Below are 23602 nucleotides of genomic sequence, written 5' to 3' on the forward strand. Positions count from 1 at the left end.
GCCGAAAAGTGAAGAGGTCCAGAAACGGCGGCAGAAGACTTTCAGTCTTCATAAGGTAGCGCACAGCACTGCAGCTGTGCGCCATTGTTGTCAGCACACTTCATAGCAGCGGTCACTGAGGGTGCAGGGCGCTGGGGGGGGGCGCCCTGGGCAGCAATGATAGTACCTTATTCTGGCTAAAAATACATCACATATAGCCCCTGGGGGCTATATGGATGTATTTAACCCCTGCCAGGTCTCAGAAAAACGGGAGAAGAAGCCCGCCGAAAAGGGGGCGGGGCCTATTCTCCTCAGCACACAGCGCCATTTTCCCTCACAGAAATGCTGGTGGGAAGGCTCCCAGGCTCTCCCCTGCACTGCACTACAGAAACAGGGTTAAAACAGAGAGGGGGGGCACTTATTTGGCGATATGTATATATATATTAAAATGCTATAAGGGAAAAACACTTATATAAAGGTTGTCCCTGTATAATTATAGCGTTTTTGGTGTGTGCTGGCAAACTCTCCCTCTGTCTCCCCAAAGGGCTAGTGGGGTCCTGTCCTCTATCAGAGCATTCCCTGTGTGTGTGCTGTGTGTCGGTACGTGTGTGTCGACATGTATGAGGACGATGTTGGTGAGGAGGCGGAGCAATTGCCCTAAATGGTGATGTCACTCTCTAGGGAGTCGACACCGGAATGGATGGCTTATTTAAGGAATTACGTGATAATGTCAACACGCTGCAAGGTCGGTTGACGACATGAGACGGCCGGCAAACAAATTAGTACCTGTCCAGGCGTCTCAAACACCGTCAGGGGCTGTAAAACGCTCATTTACCTCAGTCGGTCGACACAGACACGGACACTGACTCCAGTGTCGACGGTGAAGAAACAAACGTATTTTCCTTTAGGGCCACACGTTACATGTTAAGGGCAATGAAGGAGGTGTTACATATTTCTGATACTACAAGTACCACAAGAAGGGTATTATGTGGGGTGTGAAAAAACTACCTGTAGTTTTTCCTGAATCAGATAAATTAAATGAAGTGTGTGATGATGCGTGGGTTTCCCCCGATAGAAAATTATTGGCGGTATACCCTTTCCCGCCAGAAGTTAGGGCGCGTTGGGAAACACCCTTTAGGGTGGATAAGGCGCTCACACGCTTATCAAAACAAGTGGCGGTACCGTCTCCAGATAGGGCCGCCCTCAAGGAGCCAGCTGAGAGGCTGGAAAATATCCTAAAAAGGTATATACACACATACTGGTGTTATACTGCGACCAGCGATCGCCTCAGCCTGGATGTGCAGCGCTGGGGTGGCTTGGTCGGATTCCCTGACTGAAAATATTGATACCCTTGACAGGGACAGTATTTTATTGACTATAGAGCATTTAAAGGATGCATTTCTATATATGCGAGATGCACAGAGGGATATTTGCACTCTGGCATCAAGAGTAAGTGCGATGTCCATATCTGCCAGAAGATGTTTATGGACACGACAGTGGTCAGGTGATGCAGATTCCAAACGGCACATGGAAGTATTGCCGTATAAAGGGGAGGAGTTATTTGGGGTCAGTCCATCGGACCTGGTGGCCTCGGCAACAGCTGGAAAATCCACCTTTTTTACCCCAAATCACATCTCAGCAGAAAAAGACACCGTCTTTTCAGCCTCAGTCCTTTCGTCCCCATAAGGGCAAGCGAGCAAAAGGCCAGTCATATCTGCCCAGGGATAGAGGAAAGGGAAGAAGACTGCAGCAGGCAGCCCATTCCCAGGAACAGAAGCCCTCCACAGCTTCTGCCAAGTCCTCAGCATGACGCTGGGGCCGTACAAGCGGACTCAAGTGCGGTGGGGGGTCGTCTCAAGAGTTTCAGCGCGTAGTGGGCTCACTCGCAAGTGGACCCCTGGATCCTACAAGTAGTATCCCAGGGGTACAGACTGAAAATTCGAGACGTCTCCCCCTCGCAGGCTCCTGATGTCTGCTTTACCAACGTCTTCCTCCGACAGGGAGGCAGTATTGGAAACAATTCACAAGCTGTATTCCCAGCAGGTGATAATCAAAGTACCCCTCCTACAACAAGGAAAGGGGTATTATTCCACACTATATTGTGGTACTGAAGCCAGACGGCTCGGTGAGACCTATTCTAAATGGGAAATCTTTGAACACTTACATACAAAGGTTCAAATCAAGATGGAGTCACTCAGAGCAGTGATAGCGAACCAGGAAGAAGGGGACTATATGGTGTCCCTGGACATCAAGGATGCTTACCTCCATGTCCCAAATTGCCCTTCTCACCAAGGGTACCTCAGGTTCGTGGTACGGAACTGTCACTATCAGTTTCAGACGCTGCCGTTTGGATTGTCCACGGCACCCTGGGTCTTTACCAAAGTAATGGCCAAAATGATGATTCTTCTTCAAAGAAAAGGCGTCTTAATTATCCCTTACTTGGACGATCTCCTGATAAGGGCAAGGTCCAGAGAACAGTTGGAGGTCGGAGTAGCACTATCTCAAGTAGTTCTACGACAGCACGGGTGGATTCTAAATATCCAAAATCACAGCCGTTTCCGACGACACGTCTGCTGTTCCTAGGGATGGTTCTGGACACAGTCCAGAAAAAGGTGTTTCTCCCGGAAGAGAAAGCCAGGGAGTTATCCGAGCTAGTCAGGAACCTCCTAAAACCAGGAAAAGTGTCAGTGCATCATTGCACAAGAGTCCTGGGAAAAATGGTGGCTTATTACGAAGCGATTCCATTCGGCAGATTCCACGCAAGAACTTTTCAGTGGGATCTGCTGGACAAATGGTCCGGATCGCATTTTCAGATGCATCAGCGGATAACCCTATCTCCAAGGACAAGGGTGTCTCTCCTGTGGTGGTTACAGAGTGCTCATCTTCTAGAGGGCCGCAGATTCGGCATTCAGGATTGGATGCTGGTGACCACGGAGGCCAGCCTGAGAGGCTGGGGAGCAGTCACACAGGGAAAAAATTTCCAGGGAGTGTGATCAAGTCTGGAGATTTTTCGCCACATAAATATACTGGAGCTAAGGGCAATTTACAATGCTCTAAGCTTAGCAAGACCTCTGCTTCAAGGTCAGCCGGTATTGATCCAGTGGGACAACATCACGGCAGTCGCCCACGTAAACAGACAGGGCGGCACAAGAAGCAGGAGGGCAATGGCAGAAACTGCAAGGATTTTTCGCTGGGCGGAAAATCATGTGATAGCACTGTCAGCAGTGTTCATTCCGGGAGTGGACAACTGGGAAGCAGACTTCCTCAGCAGGCACAACCTCCACCCGGGAGAGTGGGGACTTCATCGGGAAGTCTTCCACATGATTGTGAACCATTGGAAAAGACCAAAGGTGGACATGATGGCGTCCCGCCTGAACAAAAAACTGGACAAGTATTGCGCCAGGTCAAAAGACCCTCAGGCAATAGCTGTGGACGTTTCTGGTAACACCGTGGGTGTACCAGTCGGTGTATGTCTTCCCTCCTCTGCTTCTCATACCCAAGGTATTGAGAATTATAAGACGTAGAGGAGTAAGAACTATACTCGTGGCTCCGGATTGGCCAAGAAGGACTTGGTACCCGGAACTTCAAGAGATGCTCACAGAGGACTCATGGCCTCTGCCGCTAAGAAGGGACTTGCTTCAGCAAGTACCATGTCTGTTCCAAGACTTACCGCGGCTGCGTTTGACGGCATGGCGGTTGAACGCCGGATCCTAAGGGAAAAAGGCATTCCAGAAGAGGTCATTCCTACCCTGGTCAAAGCCAGGAAGGAGGTGACCGCACAACATTATCACCACATGTGGCGAAAATATGTTGCGTGGTGTGAGGCCAGGAAGGCCCCATGAAGAAATTTCAACTCGGTCGTTTCCTGCATTTCCTGCAAACAGGAGTGTCTATGGGCCTCAAATTGGGGTCCATTAAGGTTCAAATTTCGGCCCTGTCGATTTTCTTCCAGAAAGAATTGGCTTCAGTTCCTGAAGTCCAGAAGTTTGTCAAGGGAGTACTGCATATACAACCCCCTTTTGTGCCTCTAGTGGCACTGTGGGATCTCAACGTAGTTCTGGGATTCCTAAAATCACATTGGTTTAAACCGCTCAAATCTGTGGATTTGATATATCTCACAGGGAAAGTGACCATGCTGTTGGCCCTGGCCTCGGCCAGGCGAGTGTCAGAATTGGCGGCGTTTGTCTCAAAAAAGCCCATATCTGATTGTCCATTTGGACAGGGCAGAGCTGCGGACTCATCCCCAGTTTCTCCCTAAGGTGGTGTCAGTGTTTCACCTGAACCAGCTTATTGTGGTACCTGCGGCTACTAGGGACTTGGAGGTCTCCAAGTTGCTAGATGTTGTCAGGGCCCTGAAAATATAGTTTCCAGGACGGCTGGAGTCAGGAAAACTGACTTGCTGTTATCCTGTATGCACCCAACAAACTGGGTGCTCTTGCTTCTAAGCAGACGATTGCTAGTTGGATGTGTAGTACAATTCAGCTTGCACATTCTGTGGCAGGCCTGCCACAGCCAAAATATGTAAATGCCCATTCCACAAGGAAGGTGGGCTCATCTTGGGCGGCTGCCCGAGGGGTCTCGGCTTTACAACTTTGCCGAGCTGATACTTGGTCAGGGGCACACCCTGACTGAGGAGGACCTGGAGTTCTCTCATTCGGTGCTGCAGAGTCATCCGCACTCTCCCGCCCGTTTGGGAGCTTTGGTATAATCCCCATGGTCCTGACGGAGCCCCTAGCATCCACTTAGGACGTTAGAGAAAATAAGAATTTACTTACCGATAATTCTATTTCTCGTAGTCCGTAGTGGATGCTGGGCGCCCATCCCAAGTGCGGATTGTCTGCAATATTTGTACATAGTTATTGTTACAAAAATCGGGTTATTATTGTTGTGAGCCATCTTTTCAGAGGCTCCGCTGTTATCATGCTGTTAACTGGGTTCAGATCACAGGTTGTACAGTGTGATTGGTGTGGCTGGTATGAGTCTTACCCGGGATTCAAAATCCTTCCTTATTGTGTACGCTCGTCCGGGCACAGTATCCTAACTGAGGCTTGGAGGAGGGTCATAGGGGGAGGAGCCAGTGCACACCACCTGATCCTAAAGCTTTTACTTTTGTGCCCTGTCTCCTGCGGAGCCGCTATTCCCCATGGTCCTTACGGAGTCCCCAGCATCCACTACGGACTACGAGAAATAGAATTATCGGTAAGTAAATTCTTATTTTTTGTTTATTTGCTTCAGAGTTTCATAGTGTTATTGTGCTTAATAGACATGGAGTGGCCAGTAAAGAGACTGATAATAGGACATTGGGGTGGGAGGGGCGGGAGCTGTGTAGGAGGCAGGTGAAGGGACATTAAGGAGGAGCTGTGGGAGGCGGGTGAAGGAACATTGGGGAGGAGCTGTTTAGTAGGTGGGTGAAGGGACATGGAGGAGGAGCTGTTTACTAGGTGGGTGAAGGGACATTGGGGAGGAACTGTGTAGGCGCTGGGTGAGGGAACATTGAGGAGGAGCTGTTTAGTAGGTGGGTGAAGGGACATTGAGGAGGAGCTGTTTAGTAGGTGGGTGAAGGGACATTGAGGAGGAGCTGTTTAGTAGGTGGGTGAAGGGACATTGAGTAGGAGCTGTGTAGGAGGTGGGTGAAGGGACATTGGGGAGTAGCTGTGTAGGAGGCGGGTGAAGGAACATTGGGGAGGAGCTGTGTAGGAGGCGGGTGAAGGTACATTGGGGAGGAGCTGTGTAGGAGGTGGGTGAAGGAACATTGGGGAGGGCTGTGTAGGAGGCGGGTAAAGGGACATTGGGGAGGAGCTGTGTAGGAGGCAGGTGAAGGAACAATGGGGAGGAACTGAGTAGGTGGAGGGTGAAGGGACAGTGGGGAGTAGCAGTGTAGGAAGCGGTTGAAGGGACATTGGGGAGGAGCTGTGTAGGAAGCGGTTGAAGGGACATTGAGGAGGAGCTGTTTAGTAGGTGGGTGAAGGGACATTGGGGAGGAACTGTGTAGGACGTGGGTGAAGGGACATTGAGGAGGAGCGGTTTAGTAGGTGGGTGAAGGGACATTGGGGAGGAGCTGTGAAGGAGGCGGGTGAAGGGACATTGGGGAGGAGCTGTGTAGGAGGTGGGTGAAGGGACATTGGGGATGAGCTGTGTAGGAGGCAGGTGAAGGAACAATGGGGAGGAACTGAGTAAGTGGAGGGTGAAGGGACAGTGGGGAGTAGCAGTGTAGGAAGCGGTTGAAGGGACATTGGGGAGGAGCTGTGTAGGCGTTCGAAGAAGAGACATTTGGGAGGAGCTGTATATGGGGTCAGTCTTGCAGTCGCACAATAAGAGAGGTATTCTGTAATTGTTTACTTCTCTTCATAGATGGTAAAAGCCGGGATTCTTCCAAAGTGTCTGCGAAAGTCACCAGTTTGGGCTTGAGCAGTATGGCTGGTATCGCTCAGTGCTGGCAGGGAGTGGTCCAGAAGCAGGTAAGTGACATAGCTAATTCAGGGGTCATGGTGAGTGTGAATGAGTTTCACCTAGAAAATCCTGTTTTTTTTCTGTAGTTCATTGTAATTTCTCGAACGTCCTAAGTGGATGCTGGGGACTCCGTCAGGACCATGGGGTTTAGCGGCTCCGCAGGAGACAGGGCACAATAATAAAAGCTTTTGGATCAGGTGGTGTGCACTGGCTCCTCCCCCCATGACCCTCCTCCAAGCCTCAGTTAGATTTTTGTGCCCGGCCGAGAAGGGTGCAATCTAGGTGGCTCTCCTGAGCTGCTTAGAATAAAAGTTTAAGTTAGGTTTTTTATTTTCAGTGAGTCCTGCTGGCAACAGGCTCACTGCTACGAGGGACTTAGGGGAGAGAAGTAAACTCACCTGCGTGCAGGATGGATTTGCTTCTTAGGCTACTGGACACCATTAGCTCCAGAGGGAGTCGGAACACAGGTCTCACCCTGGGGTTCGTCCCGGAGCCGTGCCGCCGACCCCCCTTGCAGATGCCGAAGTTGAAGAGGTCCAGAGGTCCGGAAACAGGCGGCAGAAGACTTTCAGTCTTCATAAGGTAGCGCACAGCACTGCAGCTGTGCGCCATTGTTGTCGGCACACTTCACACCAGCGGTCACTGAGGGTGCAGGGCGCTGGGGGGGGCGCCCTGGGCAGCAATGTATTATACCTTTTTTATGGCTAAAATACATCACATATAGCCCTTGAGGCTATATGGATGTATTTAACCCCTGCCAGATCTCACAAACTCCGGGAGAAGAGCCCGCCGTTTTAGGGGGCGGGGCCTATTCTCCTCAGCACACGGCGCCATTTTCCTGCTCAGCTCTGCTGTGAGGAAGGCTCCCAGGCTCTCCCCTGCACTGCACTACAGAAACAGGGTTAAAACAGAGAGGGGGGGGCACTTATTTGGCGATATGAATACATATGTGAAAATGCTATAAGGGAAAACACTTGTATAAGGGGTTGTCCCTGTATAATTATAGCGTTTTTGGTGTGTGCTGGCAAACTCTCCCTCTGTCTCCCCAAAGGGCTAGTGGGGTCCTGTCCTCTATCAGAGCATTCCCTGTGTGTGTGCTGTGTGTCGGTACGTGTGTGTCGACATGTAGGAGGACGATGTTGGTGAGGAGGCGGAGCAAATTGCCTGTATTGGGATGTCACTCTCTAGGGAGTCGACACCGGAATGGATGGCTTATTTAGGAATTACGTGATAATGTCAACACGATGCAAGGTCGGTTGACGACATGAGACGGCCGGCAAACAAATTAGTACCTGTCCAGGCGTCTCAGACACCGTCAGGGGCTTGTAAAAACGCCCATTTACCTCAGTTGGTCGACACAGACACGGACACTGACTTCAGTGTCGACGGTGAAGAAACAAACGTATTTTCCTTTAGGGCCACACGTTACATGTTAAGGGCAATTAAGGAGGTGTTACATATTTCTGATACTACAAGTACCACAAATAAGGGTATTATGTAGGGTGGGAATAATCTACTTGTAGTTTTTCCTGAATCAGATAAATTAAAGTGTGTGATGATACGTGGGTTTCCTCCGATAGAAAATTATTGGAGGTATACCCTTTCCCGCCAGAAGTGAGGGCGAGTTGGGAAACACACCTTAGAGTGGATAAGGCGCTCACACGCTTATAAAAACAGTGGCGTTACCGTCTCCAGATACGGCCGCCCTCAAAGAGCCAGCTGATAGGAAGCTGAAAAATATCCTAAAAAGTATATACACACATACTGGTGTTATACTACGACCAGCAATCGCCTCAGCCTGGATGTGCAGCGCTGGGGGGGCTTGGTCGGATTTCCTGACTGAAAATATTGATACCCTTGACAGGAACAATATTTTATTGACTATAGAGCATTTTAAGGATGCATTTCTATATATGCGAGATGCGCATTCTGGCATCAAGAGTAGATGTGATGTCCATATCTGCCAGACGATGTTTATAGACATGACAGTGGTCAGGTGATGCAGATTCCAGACGGCACATGGAAGTATTGCCGTATAAAGGGGCGGTCCATCGGACCTGGTGGCCATGGCAGCAGCTGGAAAATCCACTTTTGTTACCCCAAGTCACATCTCAGCAGAAAAGGACACAGTCTTTTCAGTCTCAGTCCTTTCGTACCCATAAAGGCAGGCGGGCAAAAGGCCAGTCATATCTGCCCCGGGTTAGAGAAAAGGGAAGAAGACTGCAGCAGGCAGCCCATTCCCAGGAACAGAAGTCCTCCACAGCTTCTGCCAAGTCCGCAGCATGACGCTGGGGCCATACAAGCGGACTCAGGTGCGGTGGGGGGTCATCTCAAGAGTTTCAGCACGCAGTGGGCTCACTCGCAAGTGGACTCCTGGATCCTACACGTAGTATCCCAGGTGTACATTGGAAATTCGAGACGTCTTCCCCTCACAAGTTCCTGAAGTCTGCTTTACCAACGTCTCCCTCCGACAGGGAGGCAGTATTGGGAAAAAATTCACAGGCTGTATTCCCAGCAGGTGATAATCAAAGTACCCCTCCTACAACAAGGAAAGGGGTATTATTCCACACTATATTGTGGTACTGAAGCCAAACGGCTCGGTGAGATCTAAAAGATTTGAACAATTACATACAAGGGTTCAAATCAAGATGGAGTCACTCAGAGCAGTGATAGCGAACCAGGACGATATGGGGTCACTGGATATCAGGGACGCTTACCTACATGTCCAAATTTTGCCCTTCTCACCAAGGGTATCTCAGGTTCGTGGTACAGAACTGTCACTATCAGTTCAGACGTTGCCGTTTGGATTGTCCACGGCACCCCGGGTCTTTACCATGGTAATGGCCGAAATGATGATTCTTCCTAAAAGAAATATGGACGCTTTCCTGATCAGGGCAAGGTCCAGAGAACAGTTGGCGGTCGGAGTAGCACTATCTCAAGTAGTTCTACGACAGCACGAGTGGATTCTAAATATTCCAAAATCGCAGCTTTTTCCGACGACACGTCTAATGTTCCTAGGAATGATTCTGGACACAGTCCAGAAAAGGATGTTTTCTCCCGGAGAAGAAGGCCAGGGAGTTATCCGAGCTAGTCAGGAACCTCCTAAAACCAGGAAAAGTATCAGTGCATCATTGCACAAGGGTCCTGTGAAAAATGGTGGTTTCTTACAAAGCGATCCCATTCGGTAGATTTCACGCAAGAACTTTTCAGTGGAATCTGCTGGGAAAATGGTCCGGATCGCATCTTCAGATGCATCAGCGGATAACCCTGTCTCCAAGGACAAGGGTGTTTTCTTCTGCGGTGGCTGCAGAGTGCTCATCTATGAAAGGGCCCGCAGATTCGACATTCAGGACTGGGTCCTGGTGACCACGGATGCCAGCCTGAGTGGCTGGGGAGCAGTCACACAAGGAAAAAATTTCCAGGGAGTGTGATCAAGTCTGGAGACTTCTCTCCACATAAATATACTGGAGCTAAGGGCAATTTACAAGGCTCTAAGCTTAGCAAGACCTCTGCTTCAAGGTCAGCCGGTATTGATCCAGTGGGACAACATCACGGCAGTCGCCCACGTAAACAGACAGGGCGGCACATGAAGCAGGAGGGAAATGGCAGAAACTGCAAGGATTCTTCGCTGGGCGAAAAATCATGTGATAACACTCTCAGCAGTGTTAATTCCGGGAGTGGAAAACTGGGAAGCAGACTTCCTCAGCAGGCATAACCTCCACCCGGGAGAGTGGGGACTTCAGCGGGAAGTCTTCCACATGATTGTAAACCGTTGGGAAAAACCAAAGGTGGACATGTTGGCGTCCCGCCTGAACAAAAAACTAGACAAATATTGCGCCAGGTCAAGGGACCCTCAGGCAATAGCGGTGGACGCTCTGGTAACACTGTGGGTGTACCAGTCAGGGTATGTGTTCCCTCCTATGCATCTCATACCAAAAGTACTGAGAATCATAAGAAGGAGATGAGTAAGAACGATACTCGTGGTTCCGGATGGGTCAAGAAGGACTTGGTAACCGGAACTTCAAGAGATGCTCACGGAAGAACCGTGGCCTCTACCTTTAAGAAAGGACCTGCTCCAGCAGGGGCCTTGTCTGTTCCAAGACTTACCGCGGCTGCGTTTGACGGCATGGCAGTTGAACGCCGGATCCTGAAAGGGCATTCCAGATGAAGTCATCCCTACCCTGGTCGAAGCCAGGAAGGATGTAACCGCAAAACATTTTCACCGCATTGGCGAAAATATGTTGCGTGGTGTGAGGACAAGAAGGTCCCTACAGAGGAATTCCAACTGGGTCGTTCCTACATTTCCTGAAAACAGGACTGTCTATGGGCCTAAAATTAGGGTCCATTAAGGTTCAAATTTCGACCCTGTCGAATTTCTTCCAGAAAGAACTGGCTTCAGTGCCTGAAGTTCAGACGTTTGTAAAAGAGGTACTGCATATACAGCCTCCTTTTGTGCCCCCAGTGGCACCTTGGGATCTCAATGTTGTTTTGAGTTTCCTAAAGTCACATTGGTTTGATCCACTCATCACTGTGGAATTAAAATATTTCACATGGAAGGTGAAGATTCTATTAGCCCTGGCTTCAGCCAGGCGTGTGTCAGAATGGGCGGCTTTACCATATATAAGCCCTTACTTAATTTTTCATTCTGACAGGGCAGAATTGAGGACTCGTCCTCAATTTCTCCTTAAGGTGTTTTCTGTTTTTCACATGAACCAACCTATTGTGGTACCTGCGGCTACTAGGGACTTGGAGGACTCCAAGTTACGTGACGTTGTCAGGGCCCTGAAAATATATGTTTCCAGGACGACTGGAGTCAGAAAATCTGACTCGCTGTTTAGCCTGTATGCACCCAACAAGATGGGTGTTCCTGCTTCTAAGCAGACGATTGCTCGCTGGATTTGTAGTACAATTCAGCTTGCACATTCTGTGGCAGGCTTGCCACAGCCAAAATCAGTAAAAGCCCATTCCACAAGGAAGTGGGCTCATCTTGGGCGGCTGCCCGAGGGGTCTCGGCTTTACAACTTTGCCGAGCTGCTACTTGGTCAGGGGCACACCCTGACTGAGGAGGACCTGGAGTTCTCTCATTCGGTGCTGCAGAGTCATCCGCACTCTCCCGCCCGTTTGGGAGCTTTGGTATAATCCCCATGGTCCTGACGGAGTCCCCAGCATCCACTTAGGACGTTAGAGAAAATAAGAATTTACTTACCGATAATTCTATTTCTCGTAGTCCGTAGTGGATGCTGGGCGCCCATCCCAAGTGCGGATTGTCTGCAATACTTGTACATAGTTATTGTTACAAAAGTCGGGTTATTCTTGTTGTGAGCCATCTTTTCAGAGGCTCCTTCGTTGTTATCATACTGTTAACTGGGTTCAGATCACAGGTTGTACGGTGTGATTGGTGTGGCTGGTATGAGTCTTACCCGGGATTCAATATCCTTCCTTATTATGCACGCTCGTCCGGGCACAGTATCCTAGCTGAGGCTTGGAGGAGGGTCATGGGGGGAGGAGCCAGTGCACACCACCTGATCCTAAAGCTTTTATTATTGTGCCCTGTCTCCTGTGGAGCCGCTAATCCCCATGGTCCTGACGGAGTCCCCAGCATCCTCTACGGACTACGAGAAATAGAATTATCGGTAAGTAAATTCTTATTTTTTCTTTTCTCCACTAGGTGCAGCGCTTTCTAGAGGTGTCGTGGAATGATGTAGATGTGGTTCCCCGGTTTTGCTCTCTGTACCTAACTCTAAGACGGGCAATGGAGGAGATGTTTGGTCAACAGACACGGTTTCTGCTTTCTCTACGCCAGGGCTTTTGCGAGGGACTGTTGCAGCTTTCATTCCTGACCGCCCTACATGTGAGTTTGTGCTGTAAGCACCCTATTGCATACCTGTCAACATTATTCCACACCACTGTTCCACCCAATGTACAGCCATGTGCTGCCAAGCCACAGCCTTTTAGAGCAGCACTATCCACATGTAACCATAGAAAGTTCAACTGCAGATATTCATTGTATGTAACCAAACCTTCCCGCCCTTTCCTGTATGTGTCTGTGTGTAACCTCTACTGTCCGCTGGGGCCTGGACCCCATCCCTATTGAGTCTTCTGAGCCCCCTTTCCCCACCACCACTGATCTCCATTGCTTGGTCTGGCTATTTCCCTCACCTCATTGTGTGATCTTGCTTCTCCCACCCATGGTGGGGAATGGTGCATCACTCCATCCTGTGACTCAATCACCCCAACACTACACACTCCTACAAGTGTCAGCCCACCTTTTTCCCCATCATTCTGAAGCCCCCTGCCCACCACCGCCATTGTGTGCTTCTTCCAAGCCCCATGTGTCTGTTGTGGTGGCACAGCTCCACCAGGCAGGTTGCATTACTTTGATGTTGGTACTTTTCAGGTAACGGAGCAGTTTGCTCGGTACATTGATCAGAGGATGATTGCGATTCGCGCCAACTCGTCAGATTTACAGGCACTGGAGCATCTCCAACAATTCTTGGAGTTTGTTCTTTTTGTGTCCGAGCTGGAACTTGCTAATTCCTTCGAGCATTTCTACAGGTCAGTAAGTTCTTGTGTGTGTAGAGGCAGTGTGTGTGTGTATGTGTGTGTTGGGTATCTACAGGTAGTGTAATGTGTGTTTGTTGTATGCAGGCATTCTAGTATGTGTACAGAGCATATACAAGGTGTAATGTGTATTTTCTATACAGACAGTGTAATGTGTGTGTTTAGATTATACAGGCATTGTAGTGGGTGTTTTGGGTGTATAATGTGGGTAAGGTACAGTATATATAGCCAGTGTTGGTTATATACAGGCATTGTAGTGGGTGTTTTGGGTGTATAATGTGGATAAGGTACAGTATATATAGCCAGTGTTAGTTGGTTATATACAGGCATTGTAGTGGGTGTTTTGGGTGTATAATGAGGGTAAGGTACAGTATATATAGCCAGTGTTAGTTTGTTATATACAGGCATTGTAGTGGGTGTTTTGGGTGTATAATGTGGGTAAGGTACAGTATATATAGTACACATCTAAAACAGGAATAGAGTCAATAGCTTCTTTTGGTGCATGGGGAAAAAAAAAACATGAGAGATGAGAAAGTAATTGTACTTTCCTAATTACAATAGTATGGTATTGTTATTCAGCGTACCCCCACTCACGCTGATATAGAGTAGGTTACACACATCAAGGTATCTTTTATTCTCCCATATCAAACTCAAGGTATAAAGGTAATCCTGGGTATCGTACCCCAACTCACACAGCAATGATTATCAGGACTCATATCAAGGTTTCTTTAAATCGTCCTTCTCAGAATAGTTCATGGAAGTGCATCCTCAATGTTGTAATAGCCTCATAAGCATGAAATCAAAATAAATATCCAATGCGTAGTAAATTCTATTAACTTATATTACATATATGATTTATAATGATATATCACTCCCGTGCCTAAAATGCACCCTTGTTCATTCCACCGGGTGAAGTATCCTTATAGTTCCATGTGCAACATCAACATGTGAGCCCTTCACCGAAATATGTATAAGGTATGCGTACCCCTCACTCACACAATGAATATGGGGAAAACACATATAACAGTATCTTTATGTGGAGAAATGTGCCTAGCGGGCGTACCCCAACTCACACATGGATATGAAAGCTGAATCTCATCAAGGTATCTTTATCCAGTCCTTCCTCCCAACTGGTATTGAGTCGCAAAAACCTCTATAGCACTTTAAAGTGGAAACACTTGACCTCCAAATTCAAAGTAAAAAAAGGGGGTTCAGAAGGGTCTTTTCTTCCTCCAAAATCATGCACATCCCAAACGTGAAAACGAAATGTTCCACAAAATTTAATTTAAAACGAGCCAATAAAACAATTCATAAAAATTCATCTAAAAAGCATGCAAATAGTTATAAGCATAAATCCATCAAGTAATTCCGTTGGAAGAATGGCTACTCACACAATGGTCTGTCAACGCGTTTCGGTCTCTTGGACCTTTTTCAAGACCTTCTGTGTGAGAAGCCAGCTATTTATGGTGCCTGTAGCCAATCCTATCCGACCTGGAAATCAAAATACAGAAAGTGACTTCATCTAGTAGTTTATACTTAAATATGAGTTTAAAAACTGTTTAATTCATTAATTTTCACTCCCCATTACACATAAAAGGATCTATTTATATTTCTATAATATTATCTAATCCAATGAAAGCGATTCTAAAACACATTTTTGCTCCTTTGTAATGCCGCAAAGGATTCTGGATGATGTAGTTCTATATATAGATGATCTCTCTTTGTCCATTCAATACTTCCCATAAATTAAACAAATCTAATGGTTCTCCAGAATGTATATATTAGACAACCTTATATTAGACTAATGTAGATAAACAATAATCTCGTTATTTAACTCCCATAGCGTTCCGAAACCGGAACCGGAAGTATGCAATCGCGGACCTGCGTTGTAAAGCATACTGGGAAGTGTAGTTCCTTCCCCGTAGTCCGCGCACGTGTCCTCATCGTCCTAAGAATGGAAAGCAGTGATTCGTCACCTCACCCTCCATTGTTAAGAGTGCTGGGCAATTGAACATTCTTCTGAGATGTGCGCACGCGACCTCCCAATGTATACTGGGAAATGTAGTTCCTTCCCCGTAGTTCGCGCATGCGCGCTCGTCATCTTGTCAGGGGAACACGAAAATTCATCATCTCATCCTCCGTTGTGCCATATATCGGGAAATGTAGTTTTTCCTCTATAATACACACTTGTGCGCTTCCATAGTCTCCATAAATGCACAGTTCTCTTTAGGCACAAAATACCTAAGTTCCAATAGCGCATGCGTCCCTCTGTATTTTAATCTTCATTTTTTCAAGAGGGATCAACAGTTGGATCATGGGAAGTGTAGTTTCCACCGACGGCCATCTTTGTAGTCAGATTTATCTGTACAGAATATAATTTTGGGTATACTGGTCGGAGATCTTGATGGCTTTCTGGATCAACTTCCATGATTCATATGGCCGGTCATATTTCATTAAGGAGGTCATACGGAGAAACAAAAAAACAAAAGATATGAATGTCATGAGTAATGAATGATCTTCATAGAAACCACTTTAACTCGAAATCCGAATTGAGACCATTAGGGATTAAAGTTTTACATTGGTAAATTAGTCTCATTTCAGCTTTCGCTAATGCTGAAGATGGGTCTCTATTTCTTAAATTGGATTTGATTAATTTAAGACCATAAAAACTTGTTGGGTAAGGTACAGTATATAGTATATATAGCAGTGTTAGTTGGTTATATGCAGGCATTATAGTGGGTGTTTTGGGTGTATAATGTGTGTAAGGTACAGTATATATAGCATTGTTAGTTGGTTATATGCAGGCATTATAGTGGGTGTTTTGGGTGTATAATATGGGTAAGGTACAGTATACAGTATATATAGCCAGTGTTAGTTGGTTATATGCAGGCATTATAGTGGTTGTTTTGGGTGTGTAATGTGGGTAAGGTACAGTATATAGTATATATAGCCAGTGTTAATTGGTTATATACAGGCATTGTAGTGGGTGTTTTGGGTGTATAATGCGGGTAAGGTACAGTATATATAGCCAGTGTTAGTTATATACAGGCATTGTAGTCTGTGTGTTGGGTATATACAGGTAGTGTAGGTATGTTTGTTATGTATACCCCTTTCACATAGCACAAATAACCCGGTATCGACCTGGCATATTGCCGGGTCGACACGGATCAGTGTGCGGTGTGAAAGCGCCAAGTCTGAATTCCCGGGTCGCCTGACCCGGTAATTCAACTTGGGTTATAAGCAGTGTTATTCCTGGTTTGAATACCGGGTCAGTGGCTGCGTAAACAGACCCGTTTACTAGGTAGGGAGAGGCGGTGCGGAGATGAGCTCATCTCCCAGCGCCGCCCCCGCTGCCGGATCCATCCAATTCCCGGGTGGGATCTGACATTGGAGATCTGATAGGGGTAGTACAGGCATTACAAAGTAGTCCTGTTTTGTCTTAGGTGTAGGTTCAGCTGTACAATAATAAAATATTGACACAGAAAAGGAATAATAATGATTATGGTTAATGTAATGGTTAAAGAAAAAAATTGTTCAAGTGCTTTGCACACAGCATAAGTGGGGGGGGACGACACGTTTTTTAAAGGGGCAATTACTTGCAAGGCAAAACCATACCTTGTAAGTGATTGCCCTTTATTGGCCAGCATCTCGCACCTCCAGTGATCTCATTACATCCGGCCCCTGATATTAGAAATACTTTACCTATAAGCAAACCAGAAAAATGTATTAAAAATTATAGAAGTAAGAAAATGTTCAAAAAGTTTTAAACATTGTGTTTAAAAACAGTGCTGTGCCCCCCTTATTTTGTACACCCTCTTTCTGATAACTGTGACTAGTACATATTCAAATTATACATGATCACAATTATTATATCCTAATTTAAGGGTCAGTGTGGTTTATTATTGTTCCTGTATAAGGTGTCTCCTTTTATAGAAGTGGGTGAACCTTTAATCACAGTAGTGACACATGTAGGAAACATTATCTTAATGACTCACAGACAAAATGTGTCAATATGTAGTAAAGTGATTATTTCGCATAAATTAAGTACCTAATAATACCCCATAATTCTCAATATCAGGGTAAATATGTACCCTAGTACTGCTAATAGTACAGTTAGCTACACAGAAAGTCACTATTCAATTCCAGATAAGTGTTATAAGGTTTTGTGTGGCCATAAAGTGTTAAACGCAAATTTCACTTTGATATTAACAATTGTAGCACTCTTGTGTAATAATTAGCGCTGCAGTGTCCCTGCAGTTTGAATAGTGTTAGGAAGAGGACACCTGTATTCAAAAACAGATCTTCAGGATTGATATAGTAAATCACGGCAGTCTGACATAGCTAGCCACTGTAGCGCTACAGAATAATTGACAGGTGTGTGTAAAATGGCACTAGCACTCCTAATCAAGTAAGCGGGAGCACTACAGGGAGTCAAAGCAAGCTTGTATAATAATTAGCCGCTATAGTGTCAGATTATACGTTGAACTGATTTAGGTAATTAGCTAACGAATGGAAGGTGGGTGCAGAAATAACAAGACTTCTGTGTAGAGAAGTATTAATTAGCACCTAACTGCTAAACCCTCGTAGCTACCCCCCACATTCTGTACTGTCAATAAGCAGCTATATTACACAGACATACATTTCTCATACTGAGCAGTGCATAGCAGGAGAACGCCGACATGCGTTTCGCTTCTAAGTGCTTTATCAAGGTGGAGCTTTTGCTCTGCATATACAACAAGACTGTGGAGGACGAGTCCCACTCATTCCCTAATACGTCAGGGGGGAGTGCAATAATAAGAAAATTAATTTGCCCACAGCAGTCCAGATAACCAGTGGGTAATGCTGGCAGTGGCATAGGCCATAAGAAACTGATTTTGAGACGGTGTACTGTGATGGGTGTATATAGACACTGTAGTGTGCGTGTTTGTGTTCATGGTACCTAGGGGAATCAGGCTATTTGCCCACACTGTCTGGTGAGATTAACCAGTGACGACTCCTTCAACTGACCTATAGCACATTTTTGAGAAGCTTAAACCAGTCTCTATTTTAGCTGTGACATGACGCATCGGGAATACAATACGATACCAGTAGCCTTATAGTCAACCACTTCTGGTGTCAGTGAGACACCTCTTCCATCATTGTAGAAGTGTCCTCAGTCCAGTAGGAGTCCTATCCCAAGCCTGATTTCCAGCTTCCACTTTCTTCACCACTGGATTTCTCCTCTGGTCTAAGGGCTCAGCCATTTTTTTTTTTTTGTGCTCCAGTTCCCATGAACATGACCTCTGAGTAGAGGGCACATGCTGTCTCTTCTTGTTTCCCAGCTGGAAGCACTTTTCTCCCGATAGCTCGGTCGGGACTTGGGCACTTCCCATATGCATCTCAGGCCCCTGCAGCTCCACAATATATATAGATAGCAGGTTTCCGTAAAGGAGAATTAAATTCTGGCTTGCCCTCTGGTCTCACAGACCCATTAGCAGCAGAGGCAAGCGCCAGCGGTTAGCACTACTCTAGCCCAGGCTGTGGGATATTTCCTGGGCTGCTTTCCTTCAGTGTAAACACAGCTGTTTCCGAGACATTAAGATATTGTTACAGTGTACATGCACAAATCGCTCTTTGAACACTGCATACTGTACATAATATATTTACATGGGAAAAACATGAGTGGGGTATCTGAAGTAGATATGGTCCGGGCGTGCTAAATTATTTATTTGAACATACCCGGTACCCATCTTTCATTAAGCAGGGGAATCTAGGGAAAATACCAGGGCTGAAGTACCCTGACCAGAGTCCATTTGCTGTGAGGAATGAGGTGCAACAATGGTATAGACGTGTTAATACTTTGATTTGTCATGTGATGTGAGTGTGTATAGAAGCAGTGTTATGACTGGTTGTGTATTGAGACAGTATATGTATGTTTGCGTATACATATATACATACAAGGTCGAGTCACGTTAGTATGACCACCTCGTACATGTGATGTCGGCAGCACGTAGCCCATGAAGTAAGTCGCGAGTCGTGCGGGTTTATAAGCTGTGCGATAGGCCGTCTGCACACCTATCACTCGATGCTGTCATGGGTAAAAGGAGCGATTTATCAGAGTTGCAATAAGGGGTGATTATTGGCTTTCGCACCAAGGTCGGCAGTATTTCTGACACAGCGCAATTTGTGAACTCTTCGCGTGCTGCTGTGGTGAAGGTATATCGTGACTGGACACATGGCACCACTGCAAATAACCAACGCGGAAACCGCGGAGCACCACGTGCCATTGATGTGGGAGGTGAGCGTCGGCTATGAAGGTGGGTGAGGGCCGACTGACACGCTACAGTGGAGCAGCTCACCGTCGGAATGAACCTGGAGGCTACCAGACGTGTGTCTAAAATGACTGTTCAGCGAACTGTTCTGTGCTGCACACGGCGGTTACTCTGGCTTCTAGCTGGTGGTCATAATAATGTGGCTCGATCATATATATAATATATATAACTATGCATTGCTGGCCCTGCTTTGCATATCTATTTCCAGCCTGTTTCACATGATGCTTTGTTTCAGGCATTACCTAGCCGATCGCCTGCTCACCCTGGGACCATGCTGGCTGGAGAACTCAGTGGTAGATCACATTGGAATTTGTTTCCCAAACCGGTTTCCTCAGGAGATGCTGAAAAATCTGCAGGAAGCAAATGTTCTGCAGAGAGAAGAGCACCTGTTCCGTCTCCAGGAGATGGATGAAGGACTCTTATCAGAGGAAGAGCAAGAGGAGGAGGAGGAGGAGGCAATGGTGAGAGTGTAATTGATAGTTATAGGGGTAGCAGTTGATTTACCGATGGACACAGTACCGGCGGTCATAATCCCTACAGTCAAATTGCCAACACGGTCAAAATACAGACATTCAAAATGTTGACATGCATTTTTAAGGATTTTTTGCCCAAAAACAGAGTTCTTCCTACTTTACCATCCCAGTGGAGGTGGAATATAATAGTGTGCCGAGCGCAGCGAGGCACCGTGCCCGAAGCATGGCGAGCGGACGCGGTACACTTAGACGGTGTCCATGTCGACCTTGACAACAAAACCCCCCCGAAAAACTTGTGTCGGTATTTTGACATGTCGGCATTTCAAATGTGGGTATTCTGACTATGTCGGCATTTTGAACACGGCGGCATAATGAGTGTCTGTATTTTGACCGTATCAGTATTTTGACTGTAGGTCAATAGCTGTCGGGATTAATACGTTGGTATTGTGTCCGTCGGTAAATCATACTGAACCCGGTTATAGAAGTGCTGGCTGAGCTCTACCAGAATCGTATGGGATGTAGTAGAGAAGCTTAGGGTATGGGCGTGGGGAGTGAGAGCGGTATCGCGGGTAGAAGTTGATCAGTTTGTCAGGGGTGGCGCACCTTAGTGCATTGAGATTCTGGATTATTCACCCATTTAGTCTGTATGATATGTGATAGAGAGCCAAGGACGGACACCGCATCTCATTGACATTCTGGACTATTTGCCCATTGAACTGTACTTTATGTGCAGAGCATTTGGGCATCAGGCACGGGCAGCGCAGCTGATTGAGATTCTGTATTGCCCATTGCACTGTACGTTAAATGGATTTGTGGCTGTGCGGGAGTCAGGGACGAGCAGTGCAGCACATGGACAAATGATCCAGAATGTCAATCAGATTGTACCTTATGTGGACTTGGGTCATTTAGGAGGTCAGGGATGGGCAGTGCAGCTGATGGAGACACCAGATTATATGCCCATTACACTGTACATTATGTGAATCTGGAGACAGCACAGAAGTTGGGAACAGGGCAGTGCATTGGGATTTTGGATAATCTACCCATTAGACTGTACTCCGTGGGTGGTTGCGATTTTATAGTGGAAGGTTTGCGTTTTTTGGATTTTATTAATGGGATTCTGCAACGTGTTTTCTGATAACACTCCTATCTGTGTCTCCAGGTGACGGAGGAAAGCTTGCATTCCCAGGATGAGAGCGGGGAGGATGTAGAGGTGCAGATCTCTGTCCTTTCTCCCCGATGTTGGTCTATATCATCTTTCTGCTACATGGCTGATCCCTCCAAATATTTCCCAGAAGACCTCAGCAGCTCTGTGCAACATTTCACAGACTTCTATACAAAGAGTAAGAGTTCCACTGGCATAACAAACCATATAACGCTACCCTTAACCGTATAACAAATACTGGTGTCTTTATAAAGAGGGTAATTTCTCTTACGTCCTAGAAGATGCTGGGGACTCCAAAAGGACCATGGGGTATAGACGGGATCCGCAGGAGCTTGGGCACACTGAAAAGACTTTAACTGGGTGTGAACTGGCTCCTCCCTCTATGCCCCTCCTCCAGACCTCAGTTAGACTTTGTGCCCAGGACTGACTGGACACTCACTAGGGGAGCTCTACTGAGTTTCTCTGTAAAGACTTTGTTAGGCTTTTTTATTTTCAGGGAGACCTGCTGGCTACAGGCTCCCTGCAGCGTGGGAGTGAGGGGAGAGCAGCAGGACCTACTTCTTCTTAGTTTAAGGGCTCTGCTCCTCGGGTACTGGACACCATTAGCTCCAGAGGGTACGATCACTTGGTGCGCCTAGCTGCTTGTTCCCGGAGCCGCGTCGTCAATCCCCTCACAAAAGCCGGAAGAAAGAAGCCGGGTGAGTATGCAGAAGACAGAAGACTTCAGTGACGGCAGAAGACTCCAGTAACGAGGTACAGCGCAGCGGCAGCGCTGCGCTCCATGCTCCCGGACACTTCACCAACGGCACTCACAGGGTGCAGGGCGCTGGGGGGGGGGGGGGGGTAGAGGGGAGAGCGCCCTGGGCAGCATGTTACTAGGTCTGGGAGCTGGCAGAAGGCAGTTCGGTGCCTCGGCACCGTTTTTCAACCCCCGCCGGCATTTTCTTAATTTCAAATTTAGCGGGCTGAAGCGCGCCGGGAAGGGGCGGGGCTTAGCCGCACAGCTCATCAGCGCCATTTTCTCTCCTCCACGCCGCTGCAGAGAACGCTGGCCCGGGACCTCCAAGCTCCTCTAAAAGTAACAGGGAGCTGATCGGGGGGGTTACAGTTATTGGTGCATAATCCATAGCAGGGCTGTCTACATATATTTTGTTTTGGGATATATGGGCGCTGGGGTGTGAGCTGGCATACTCCCTCTGTGTTTCTCTATCTGGGCTTCCTTGTGGGTCTGTCCCCTAGCTGAGGCGGTGTGTGTGTGTGTGTGACGGTGTGTCGACATTCCGTGTCGGCATGTCTGAGGCTGAGTGTTATTCCCCGGAGGAGGTTGCTGGGGGAGCAGATGTGGGTCTGGAGTTGGCCCTGTCGGCGCAGCCGACACCTGATTTACTTACAATATTAAGTACGCTTAATACAAATGTGGCCTCTTTGTCTAAAAGGTTGGATAAATCGGAGTCTCAGACTCAGGTATGGAGGAAATCCATGGAGGATGCTTTGTCTCAGGTGCAGACCCCATCAGGGTCGCAAAAGCGGCCTTTTACTCAGTTGGTAGATACGGATACCGACACGGATTCTGATTCCGATGTCGATTTCACTGAGGCTGCTTTACATCCACGGTTAGTTAAGAGTATTCAGTACATGATTGTGGCTATAAAAGATGTTTTACATATTTCTGACGAACCTGCGGTGCAGGAAACAAGGATTTGCTTGTTCAAAGGGAAAAAACCTGAGGTGAAGGTTCCCCCCTCTCATGAAATGAATATTCTTTGGGAAAAGGCTTGGGAGTCGCCAGATAAGAGGTGGCAGATTCCCAAGAGAATTTACATAGCGTATCCTTTGCCCTCTGATGACAGGGAAAAATGGGAGTCGTCTCCGAATGTCGACAAGGCTCTATCCCGGTTGTCTAAGAAGGTGGCGCTTCCGTCCCCTGACACGGCAGCTCTCAAGGATCCGGCGGATCGCAAGCTAGAGACGTCACTGAAGTCCATTTTCGCTAATATGGGTGCATTGCTCAGACCTGCTGTGGCGTCGGTATGGGTGAGTAGTGCTATTGCTAAATGGGCTGAGAATTTAGCGGCTGATATGGATACGCTTGATAAAGATAATGTTCTTTTAACTCTTGGTTATATCAAGGACGGTGCAGATTACCTGAAGGATGCGGCGAGGGATGTAGGTCTCTTGGGATCAAGAGCCAATGCCATGGCGATCTCGGCCAGGAGAGCGCTGTGGATTCATCAATGGAAGGCTGATGCCGACTCCAAGAGAGCTATACAGAAAAAAGGGAGAGATCCCTGTGGCGCAGAGAAGAAGTTACATGTAGAGCCAAGACAAACAAATATAGTTAAATATAGTTAGATACAGTCCCTTGGGTCTTTGATCCTCCAAGATTGTCTTTCAACTTGTAGTACCTCAAATAGGAGAAATACACTTAGTGTAACACCGTTTTAACAGTTCACAGAACCAGTAATAAGGTAGGTATCACACTCACATTTGATTAAGATAATCAATGCTCATCATCCACCAAATTGAAAGTGATGACGTGAAGTATCTTCCTCCAATAGGATATGTAAAATAAACGGAGAAATATAGTGCAAAACTGTTTTTCATAAAAACATCAGATTTTTATTACCAGGTTACTCACATTCTTAAAAATACATAAAAGCATATAT

The 23602-nt window shown here is 47.0% G+C and overlaps 1 protein-coding gene across 6 annotated transcripts in view; it reads left to right on the top strand.

Moving 5' to 3' along the window:
• The window catches only part of CUL9 (cullin 9), a 234465-nt gene that overhangs the window by 149847 nt on the left and 61016 nt on the right, over positions 1-23602 (top strand). For all 6 annotated transcript variants that reach the window (XM_063918754.1, XM_063918752.1, XM_063918753.1 and 3 more), the window contains exons 22-26: positions 6331-6437; positions 12098-12280; positions 12827-12984; positions 19537-19762; positions 20934-21114. In XM_063918754.1, coding sequence (XP_063774824.1) covers positions 6331-6437; positions 12098-12280; positions 12827-12984; positions 19537-19762; positions 20934-21114 — 855 coding nt within the window. The remainder of the gene's footprint in view (positions 1-6330; positions 6438-12097; positions 12281-12826; positions 12985-19536; positions 19763-20933; positions 21115-23602) is intronic.

Source organism: Pseudophryne corroboree, chromosome 4, assembly GCF_028390025.1.
Source record: "Pseudophryne corroboree isolate aPseCor3 chromosome 4, aPseCor3.hap2, whole genome shotgun sequence".
Taxonomy (NCBI): domain Eukaryota; kingdom Metazoa; phylum Chordata; class Amphibia; order Anura; family Myobatrachidae; genus Pseudophryne; species Pseudophryne corroboree.